The sequence below is a fragment of the Cyprinus carpio genome, chromosome B23, assembly GCF_018340385.1.
Source record: "Cyprinus carpio isolate SPL01 chromosome B23, ASM1834038v1, whole genome shotgun sequence".
NCBI lineage: Eukaryota > Metazoa > Chordata > Actinopteri > Cypriniformes > Cyprinidae > Cyprinus > Cyprinus carpio.
The window spans coordinates 5,990,172-6,002,031 of record NC_056619.1 but is presented as its reverse complement, the minus strand read 5'-3'; the positions used below and the strand labels follow the sequence as shown (position 1 = coordinate 6,002,031).

Below are 11,860 nucleotides of genomic sequence, written 5' to 3'. Positions count from 1 at the left end.
CAGCGATAGATTTAAAAGTCAGAGTCACTTTCTCTGGGGCAGAATGCAGGTTCAGAGTTCAGAGGCTGGTTGGATCTGGAGGGTCGTATAGGGCTGTAGGGTCGGCAGGTAGGATCAGGAACGGCTGAACGTCTAGTGAGTGGCGGACATGGACCAAGCGCCCTCCATCCTCCACACAGAGAAGGCATAGCTCAGCCTTTCGTGGGCCAGGTAGTTACAGCTGGCCAGCTTGGCATCCATCTCATCGCTCTGGAGAACCTGGTAGAGAAAGTCGATGTATCTCGAAGCCAGTTTGAGGATCTGAATCTTGCTTAGTTTGTCTGAAGGCAACGTGGGGATGATCTTCCGCAGCGAGGCGAAAGCGTCATTTAGGGACTGCGTACGCTGCCTTTCCCGGACGTTAGCGATTACTCGTTGCGTATGGAGGTCCTCGAATGGTTGCCCGGGCACAGGTGACACTGAGCTCACGGTGGGCACTAGGGAGGCCGCAGAGGTCGATGAGGAAGGAGGAGAACTTCTCTTGGGCCGCTTGGGACAAGAGGGAGCGAGCGTAGATGGGCCCTCCAGTGACTTCTTGTCGTCCTCTGTTAGGGGTCCACCAGGCTCTTTCTTGGGACCTGTCAGCCGCTTTCGAGCACCTGTTGGTGGTGCAACAACGACAGGGCACTTGTTAGGCCGACGTTCTTGCTCCTCTTCACTGGGTAGGACCCCACCCTCGGGAAAGTCGCCACAAGACTGTTCCTCTCGCATGACGCTCGGCCGTCCTTGTCAATCCCGTGCTTCTATCCTATTTCGCTTCTTCGCTTGCGCCCCAGTTCTTTGCCTTGGACAATTTTTAAAGGAAAGCAAAAAAAATGACTCCAAAAAGCGAGAAGGTGCTTTTTCTGAACTCAAGAAGGTGCCAGATTATGCGGCCATTCATCTGGGTTCTTAAAATCGCCCGTCTCCTCAGTATGTCAAGTAGCTCTAGGTCAGTTCTTGAAACCTCAAAACCACTATCTGGTTTTCAGGTCTTTTATAAAGTCTCCCAAAGCCCTTCCTACTTTGATCAGCGATTGGTTAAGAGAGGGATTGGTTGGGGGTGGAACCAGCTCAAAGGAAACAGGAAGGCGATGCACATCGCAATTGGAGGATAGAGCCAGAGGGAGGAGCCACCATCTAAGGTAGCGGCAAAGACTCTGCTGTAGAGTTTTCTTGAAATTGTCTAAAGCATATTGGTTCCAGATTTCTCCATACACACCCCCTCCACCACTCCAACACCCCCCACCTCCTCTTTTTTCCTCAGCACAGCCCAAGACAGACAATAGGAAGGAGCCGAGAAGCAGGCTTGCTGTTTTGCATGCTGTTTCATGCTGGCTTTATGGCACGGTGAGGTTTTCAAGGGGACACTCAACTTTATTTTGAACATGCTGAGTGAAAACTAAACATCGCTGAGTGTCTATCTATGTCGCGTGTCTATGAACAAGAACACTTCTCAGACCTGTACTTGCATTTAAAAGTGAGACTGTGAGTCAGTTGTTGTATATTGCTGATTGTGTCAAATTCATCTGTGCATGAATATTCACCTGTGTGTGAATATGCATATAGGTTAGTGGGAAAAGTTGCTATCTCACATGCACATGTAGTTTCAAATAACCATAACATAACATAAACACATAAATAAATGAGTGTATCACATTTTGTTTCACTTAAAATATTTTAAAGCATCATATCATCATATCATATCATATATTTGTTTGAGTCTAAAGAAAAACGGGCTGAATCTGGACATGGATTAAAACATCACATCAATATTTTTAGCTTTATTTTGACCTATGACTAAATACGATGTGTCAATTTAAATGAAACCAAACCTGCCTTGATTGTATCCTGTCATTGTGATTGTTCATTTTCATTTCAGCATCTCATAACGAGTGTCCTGCTAAACTTAATTGGTTTCAGAACCAAAGCATATGCTATGAAATTCAAAAACACAATTAATTCCTTTCTGAACAGAATCGGCGCTCTAATCAACAGTTAAATGCAAACAATGGGCCTCATTTTTCGGTCTCTCTCATGTCTCTCAAGCAGATTAAGAAAACTGACAGATCTGTTATGTAGCCGTGGGGTGCAGCAATCATTTTGAAAGAGAGAGAGTCAGAGCGTTGAGTAGAAGACCAAGACATTTCTGATCAATGACTAAGTGACCTAGTCATGTAATTGTATCCTATTTGTATTGTCTTGCTATTTTTATTGTTTGGTAATAAAGAACAGAACATCATGCATTTTCAGGAGTGATCAGAAGCCAGGCTTGGGCTGAGCTGTGTGTGTTAGATCAGTGTTTCTCAGCACTGGTCCTGTAGTACTCCACATCTAACACACCTGATTCAACATTATCAGCACATTAACAGAGGCCCCATGAGCGGAAATAAGTGCCAGAGAAAAATGTGCATTGTTAGAGGGCTATTCGCAGTTACATCTAAGAGATACTATGCAGCATACAATAGCTCCAACTTGTATATTTCAGATATGCAATGGACACAATTTTCAGTAACAAACCTTTATCCCTTGTGCTGTGCTGAAACTCTTTTACCTAAAATCCTTTATTTGTGAATGGTGCTCACTTTTATAGATGTTTATATATATGTTTATAATTTATAATATATATATATATATATATATATATATATATATATATATATATATATATATAATATATATATATATATTATACATATATATATATACTATATCATATATATATGTGCATGTATATATAAAAGAGATGTGCATGTACAGTGACCCTTTCCACACTGCTCCATTTTGTCACAAAGAGTTGGAGGCACTTTCACTGGCATTTTAGCTTGTTTAGATTTGCACCATGGTGGTCCCTGTCAAAATCAGCCTCCAGAGCAAATCTGATCACATGTCCTTCCCACACCGCGCACCTGCGTCTGATCAAGACATTTATACACCACAACGTCACCGAAACTCTCTGACAGGAAATAAACAGCTTAGGGGTACCAGAGTTATGGAGAAACTATACGCCGGCTGACATAAACAATGGTGCGCTGCGAGAGTTTTGGACAGGAGTAGATTAGAATTGGGTCAGTGAGAGTAACACAGTAACCCTGGTGAAAGTGGTACTGGGGTCCACAAGCCTCTTGAGTCTCTACAAACCTCTGTCCTGAATATGAAGACCAGGGCAGATAGAGGAACGGTAGCATGTGCACGCGGCACATTACGGGCACAATATCTAAAACCTTATCAAATGTTGCATCTGGTGATTACAGTTTACTCTTTATTTGTGTTATTGCTGTGTTGTTTTGGCAACACTTTAGCATAGAAACAATTGTCATTATTAACTAGTTGCTCATTAGCATGCCTATTATTAACATATTGGCTGTTTATTAATACTTATAAAGCACATATTCTGCATGAGCATATTCTACATCCCTAATCCTAAACTTAACAACTACCTTCCTGACTATTAATAGGCAGCAAATTAGGAGTTTATTGAGGCAAACGTTGTAGTTAATCATTTGTTAATAGCGAGAATTGGACTTTATTATAAAGTGTGACCGTTATTTTTATATGTTTTTAAATGGGCCAAAATATGTGTAATGTTATACATTGACACAACATAAACTTATTTCTTCAAAAGGAGTGTGTTGTAAAATGCATGACCCAATCCTTTATTTTTTTATGTATCTATATCTATTAATTTGTCCCAAATCACATTAAAATTAATTTCAAACATAGAATGATGCCTCTTTTATGATGAGCATGGTTAATTCTTGTATTAAAATTTATTTTGGTACTTTTTAGGGGAGGCATAAAGTTGATTAAAAAAAAATAATAATAATAAAACGTCAGGTTGATACAACTGTCCAAATATTATACAAGAGAAGAAAAAAAGCCTCATTAAAGGATCATTCTTGAGAAGAAAATGTAATGCTTACTTAATTACATAAATTAATTCTTAATTTAAATTAATTAATTATTAAATTAATTTTTAAGAAGATGTGGCCTATTTTAAAAGAATCAGGTTTCTCTTTTTAGGTCCCCCCCATGTGGTGTGATCAAAATGCAGAATAGAATAAAAATAAAACAATAAATAATATTGTAGCGAGGACATGTCAGTGTTTATAAGGGTTTTTTTTTTTTTTTTTTTTAATATCAGAACATTTGACCTTTTTATGACAAATCCAAGTCAGTTCAGGTATAAAATAGTCATGTGGTGCACCTCCCCAGAAATTAGTGATATTTGTGATATGTATATTAATAATTAATTATATTTATTAAAAATTAAAGCAACACTATGTACATTTTGGCGCTCTAGCGGTTAAAAAAACAGAACTGCACGCATCCCGCGGAAGAACATTCCTACCGGAGCTACTTCTCCGGTAAGTTTATGTCTATGGCGATTCACGCAGGTGTGTTATTCCGCAGCGGTGACGACCCGAACAGGCTACAATAGTCCAAAAAATAATCACTTATTATCAGGGTGCGATTTGCCGGGGGGGATGGGGGGATTTCACTCTGGTCTATGCATCCTTGCCTCTTCTGAATAACTTTTATCCCCGGTGGGGATAAAAACATTATGCAAACCCGCTCTGAAGTCCAGAATCTGAATCAAATGATTCGCGATACACGCTTTGAAGTCCAGATCTGAATCAAATGATTCGCGATACACGTGAATTGTGATATGCATTAATAAAATCATTCGCGATACGCGATCCGATTGGAGCGCTTCGAAACAGTGAATCATTTTGCGACGCAATGGTTTAACTGATTCGGAGTTTCAAAAGCTTCGTTGTGTTCTTTGCTCGCTTTCTCTATGTAATTTGTTGTTTGAATAACCGTGGACAAAAATCATTACAATTAATAGGCCTAACGTAGGCTACAATGTTTTATTAAACTGAGATCACACTAAATACAATTTCCGTCGTATAAAAACATTTCATAAAATTTTTCAAAAGCATCCCCCCTCTGTTTTTTTTCACAAATCGCACCCTGCGTATTATAAATGTACCGTAGTGATTTGGGATAAGACAAAAAAGGCGGTTTTGGTAGATAATTTATGATGTACTCGCTCATTATATACATTTTGCAAATTTTGATTTTAGAAATAATAATAATAGATAAAATAAGATGTGTGCACAATAATAATAATAGATAAAATAAGATGTGTGCACATGTCAAGGTGTAAGGAAAACGTTCATTTTTACTTGATGGTTACACCACATGACATAATTTTTTCGTTTGAAAATGACATAAAAGTTTTTCAAAACCATATGAAACAAACAAAAATACAAAGAGTACATTTTTAATATTTGGTGCATGTTTTAAACTAGATTTGTAAGATTTTTCCTAGGTTTTTACATGGACACTCTCCCTGACCCATATACAATCCATGTGCCTTCATGCATTTTTCTGCACAATCTTTCACATGCGCAAATGCATGCCAACCCTGAATTACCAGCACACACATATACGACATCAACCAATGAATATACTGTAACAGAGTATATGATGCTACAAACAGGACCAGGAAAGAGAAACATGAAAGAGTGTGCAGAAAAAAGGAAGAAATGTTGGCGAGACGAGTGTGAACCAGAGAATCTGTGGCAGGTTTGGTTTTCTTAGACCTCTCACCTTGCGTGCTACCACGTTGTTGCCTCAGTAACGTGGAGGAATTTCTGACGGGGAAAAAACAAAAGGCCCGCTCTCAGAAAAGAAGAAAAAAGCGACTGAGAGGCTGAGAAAAAAAGCAAAGAGGGAAAAAGCAAAGCACTGGTCAAACAGAACCATATGGGAGAGTGTGGGGCTGGCTTTGATCTTGGCCCAGCGCCTGATTGATGCTGCGCTTTTCATTTCCTCGTCAAGGCCGTGACATAATGTTTCACTAACACTGGAGACCCCTCGCTCTTCTCTTTCCTCGTCTCAATCCCCTCGTGCCTCTGATTCACCCTGTTGCCACCTCACCGACGAATGCTCGGGGACGAAAAAGTTTGTGCCTCGCTAAACAACACATCCGTCAACACGGCTACATCAGAGAAAGATGTGATCGATACATGGACTGGGATGAGTCTTTCAGTATCTGAAGGTGGACATCTGCGAGGCTTGTTTGATACGGCTGCGATGACCTCACTGTTGCTAGCGTGTGGAAAAAGCCGTGTCAAAGATGAAAGACCATTGTAATCTGTGTTTGTGAGTTTGTTGCTACTACAATGACAATGCAGACATAACAAACGTCCTTGTTAAGCCTCTATAAATTAACAATGGTATAAGAAAATAATGGGATCAGAAGAAAGTGCCAAACACTTGCAATGGCTTCAAAAATGTCATTGTAGAGCCTTTGGCTGCATCAGAATTTTTTATTTTTTTTGAACATTGATCTCCTAACTGTGAGTTGCGAAAAAAAAAACTATCAAAACTAGAGATGTTTTTGAAGATACCTTGGAAGGTGTTTAAGATATCCAAAAATGTTTCGAGAGATTTTGACTGACAACTCTCGGAGGGATTGGCATGGTAATGTACATGACAATGTTAATGTGTTTGGTCTTGGTGGAATAGATCTACTATGCTGCTGCTGCACCGAGACTTGCTACTGCCAACACATCCACAACATGCTGCTCTGAGCATGTTGGAAATACTGCTGCTGCACATAAAACATATATGAAATAACTCCCATAGCATACATGAATCACCCTGTAGCAGATCTATACAGGTGGAGCTGGGGGAGGTGGAGGGTTTCTGGGGAGCGCTGCAACTGCTGCAGCAAGCACTAGCTGAGTATTTAAATGTTGAGCAGCAAGCTCATTGCCTACTGGGACAAAAATAACTAATCAGATGAACTATACGAAATAATAATGACATTTTATAAAATTTCAATAAACACATAAATTACTACCCATCAAAATATCTAGTTTGAACTATAACTCCTATCGGAGTTTCATGCCAGAACTTTGTATTTTGGGGACCAATTCTCACTATTGCCTCAATAAACTCCTAATTTACTGCTCATTAATAGTTAGTAAGGAAGTTGTTCAATTTAGATATCAGGTGGATTAAAGGGTTAGTTCACCCAAATATTAAAATTATGTCATTAATGACTCACCCTCATGTCGTTCACGGCTAAGACCTCCGTTCATCTTCTGAACACAGTATAAGATATTTTAGATTTAGTCCGAGAGCTTTCTGTCCCACTATTGAAAATGTATGTACGGTATACTGTCCATGTCCAGAAAGGTAATAAAAACATCTTCAAAGAAGTCCATGTGACATCAGACGGTCCGTTAGAATTAATTGAAGCATCGAAAATACATTTTGCTCCAAAAATAACAAAAAATACGACTTTATTCAGGATTGTCTTCTCTTCCGGGTCTGTTGTGAACGCGACTGCTGTGACTGTTGACGTACGACGCTGCTGACGTGTTCTCTGGTGCACCCAATATAACAAAGATAACACATCAGCAGCGTCGTACGTCAGCGGCGTCACTGCAATGTTGTGAACGCGCTCACAACAGACCCGGAAGAGAAGAAAATGGTGAATAAAGTCATAATTTTTGTTATTTTTGGAGCAAAATGTATTTTCGATGCTTCAATAAATCCTAACGGACCCTCCGATGTCACATGGACTACTTTGATGATGTTTTTAATCACCTTTCTGGACGTGGACAGTATACCGTACATACATTTTCAATGGAGGGACAGAAAGCTCTCTGACTAAATCTAAAATATCTTAAACTGTGTTCCGAAGATGAACGGAGGTCTTACGGGTTTGGAACGACATGAGGGTGAGTCATTAATGACATAATTTTAACATTTGGGTGAACTAACCCTTTAAGGTAGGGTGAACATATGTCCTCTTTTCTCCGGATATATCCTCTTTTTGAACCAAAAAAAATGCGCACGGTCGGGATTTCTAAATCGCCCAAAATTTCCGGGAATCGGCTTTTGCTTTCTACAGTTGCCCTTCATTGTGTGCGTTTTTGTATTAAAGCCCTGTGCGGGACTGTTTCTGGCCCGCTCCCACAAACATTCTAATATTGAATATAATTTTCGTGCATCAGGAAGCCCCTATTAATTCACGGAGTATTTTAATCACTTTGGATGAAGTTCATGTTGGATGCAGGGTTGCCAAATCCACATTTTTTTTTGCACAGAATTGGGCTGATTTTAAACTGTTGTGGTGGGTTGATTTTCTCCCGTGGGTTAAAGGTTTGAAATATTGAATAAATTACATTTGACTGAAATGCTTATATTGAAATATTTAGCATTCTACCTGTGATAATTTTTTTATAGATGTTAAGTTTTATGAAGGGTGCACTGGTAGGAAGCATTTTAGCTGTGTTTAAGATCAACCTGCATAACAGTGACTATAAAATATGTATTTTAGGAATGGAAATTACATGTTTTGAGTATTGATATTTGGGATATGGACAGTGCACTACTTTGGGGGCTACTTTAACCTCCCTCAAACCCAACAACCAGTCAATATGCTATTGACTGCTATATTAATAAGCAGCTAGTTAATAGCAAGAATTGGTCCCTAAAGTGCTACTGAAACATCATATAGCAGTGTCCTGTTTATTTACAATTAAAGGTTTAATTTAAGAGAACAGTGTAAACCAGTGCAATGAGAAATGCATCTGATTTTTGTTTTCATAACAGAGTATAAGCAGATGAATTGGAGCATCATGTTTTCAGTCAAAGTTACAAATGTGTTTTTCTTACGCAATCCCAAACGAAGGTTGTGACACTCTGTTGTCCTTCTTCTCTTCTTCCCTCAAGACTGACCTTCGCTCACCTCTCTCCCCAGAGCTCTGGGTCACCTCCACACATCTGGGAGCCATTTCCTCCCCAAAGGACTCGCTTCCTGTGGGCAGCCGCTTAACATGGAGGTGTTTCTGCAAGAGGTCATGGTGGGATCATAGGAAAAGGTGAGACTGATCCAGTTCCAGGTCATGAGAAACCTACGGCTGACCTCTACGGCAAGACCAAAAATATGTTTTATTTTTAAAGCAAGAGTACAATAATGAAAATCCCATCAGTTACTCACCCTCATGTCATTCCAAACTTGTTTGCTGTTATTTAGTCTGTGGAAAGTTTGAAGAATCTTCACAGACCTTTTTGTTGCCAAGCTCCAAAACAAAATCACCTAAGAACAATATGTATGAATAACCCTTTGAAAGCATTTAGTTTGCAAATCAGTGGTTGATAGAACATTTATTCATAAATCCATAAGTACACAAAAATACTGACTTTTATGAAATTAAATATCCTAACACTTACCCTGATTCTGACTTCATATATTCTAAAAACAGCTTAAATTTTAGTCGAAATGCCAAAGGCATCATAAAATTGATTTTCATTAGCTGACCAAACATCAAAACAAAGCAAAGTCCCACGGCACAGGCAAAGCTTTAAAGATCTAAACAGAACTGTAAATTCTGATGGATATTGCATAAATAGCTTTGGGCTTTTGTTCCGCACACGCGGCATTTCCTTAAATTCGTTTTGAAGCTGCGTCTCCAAAGGACCTTTTAATGTCAGCATGGGCATCTGGTTTCTGCCCGATTCAAGATGGGTTCTTTTCATTCATGTCTTATGTAAATGCTATTGAACAAAAATAACCGCCAGGCCAGAGGATTCTTCCCATAACCCCATAACACCATATGCCCGCTCTCATCTTTACTGCTCTTAATTCACATCACTAATGCATCATTCAGTCTTCCAGCAATGAGGCTGATGAGCACAACTGTGCCGGAAACACAATATCTCAGCTAGCACAAGGCTAGAACAAAAGATTTATTCACATTAAAAGACGGTTCATTTTTTTTTTTTTTTTTACAAAATTATTGTTTTCCTGGATTAACTAGGATATAATATTGTATAATATAATAACAATATGTCATTTTGCAAATCTCATTTTCTCTTAACATATGCAATGGAACTAGCACTAATTTAATAACTACCAAAAACTATCAAATCTGATATCCCCAAAACAGGGCTGTCAATTGAATGTTAATTTGCAGTGATTAATTATATTAAACACATACACAAGCATTAAAATGAGTGTAATTAATCAAGTCAACTGACCCTGAAAATTCCATGAGGAATCCCACCATCAGAGCAATTAGTCTAAAAAATGTTGCAGCCATCAGTTAAAAAAAAATAATAATAAAATAAAATAAAATCATGTATTCACCCTCCTGTTGTTCCAAACCTCCAAACACAAAAGAAGATCATATGAGAAATGTCTCAGTGTTTTTTGTCCATACAATGGAAGTCAAGTAACCATCATCATTCAAAATATCTTCTTTTGTGTTCTGCAAAAGTAAGTCATTTTGGATTTGGAAGGACATGAGGGTGATTAAATCATGACTTTGGGTGAACTTTACCTTTAAGTCAATTTTACAAACCTCTAATGACCAAGACTAACATACAAGACGCCATCAGATAGGCTAAACTACAAAGAATGAACACAGCATTGTTTCCCTGGATGTATTGCTGCCTAGTGCACCTTTGTTTCAATTTTTTTATTTTATTACAGCCTAATTAAATTTAAGAGGCAGAACTGTGTGGTAGGTTGTGGGGAAAGGCAAGGTCTGCTGGGCTCATGTTTGTTCCTGTGGGAGGAGGGGAGCCAGAAGTTGATTTAATAGCGTTTCCACTTCAAAGTGTCTGTTATTGCTGGGTTAGGGTCCCCTATTACCTGCACAACCCACGGATGCTTTAACAAGCACTGAGGAAAGGAAAGGCCTCTTTGAATACTGAACCTCTGTTACAACTGGGTCTAAATGGGAATTACAATTCCATCCTTATTATAACTGTGGCTTATTCACAAAAACGTATGCACATTTGCTTTTTAAATCATAGTAAAGACCACCCAATGACTTGAAATGAAGCCAATGATATTTATTATTGACTAACCCTAATTCGGTGCCTATCTCTAAACAGAGTCTGTAGTTTAGTGTGTAGTTTTCCTCATTTGGTCCACAGTGTACTCACAATTTTTGTGGAAACTTTTGGACACTGTAGTCCACATTGAAAAACTGTAGTTTTGCTTTACTTTAAACCTGAAAATAAACCAAACATGAAGAAATATTTAGAAATCCTATCTGAACTTCTTTGCACAGACGAGCAGATGTTCTCGCTTCCATTGAAGTACAGTACAAGATGCTCGCTGGATCATTATCAAACCATGATTGTCAAGTTTTGTTCATGTCAACTTAAATACAGCTGACATTACAGCAGAGGAGTCACAAACCAAATACTAATGTATTCTGAAATTCCAAACTCAACTTTACTGATCGTTACATTGATAATATAATTATGTAAGAACAGAATTATTACTATTATTATTACATTAAAATTGAGTGCAAGGCATGTTCACTAGTGTTCTCAGACTTTTTATAATGCATCAGATATGTGGTAGACCACGAGATGGCAGACATGCATGACACTGAGAACGGTGTTCTGCCTGGTGCCTTCACTCCCAGCTGTTCCTTAACTCCCAATTCTGTGAAGAAAACGTACTAGGAATATACACCAATTTCAAGATGCTGATTGTTAATATGAATGAATATCACATCAAAACAAATACACATTGTGAGAAATCCAAAAATGAAACTATCTGAAATACAGCTTGTCAATTCGATAACTTGTATTCCACAGCAATAAAAGGTTTGATTGATATGAATGTATGAGTTGGTGATGAAGATAAAATATTCCAATGAAACGGATTTCATTTTCATTTTAAACCGAAAGCGTTTGTCAAATGGGAATTGGCATGAGGCCTATAATTAAACCTGATGCACAGGTTTGCATAGGTAGATTTGCAGGATATACTGTTACGATATTTTTTTTCCGT

The 11,860-nt window shown here is 38.5% G+C and overlaps 1 protein-coding gene across 1 annotated transcript; it reads right to left on the bottom strand.

The window, feature by feature from the left end:
* LOC122134050 (twist-related protein-like) lies at nucleotides 1-1,218 on the bottom strand. Its single transcript, XM_042750657.1, has one exon. The coding sequence runs from the start codon at nucleotides 748-750 to the stop codon at nucleotides 133-135; it is 618 nt and encodes a 205-aa protein (XP_042606591.1). The 5' UTR covers nucleotides 751-1,218; the 3' UTR covers nucleotides 1-132.
* Between the last annotated feature and the right edge of the window lie 10,642 nt (nucleotides 1,219-11,860).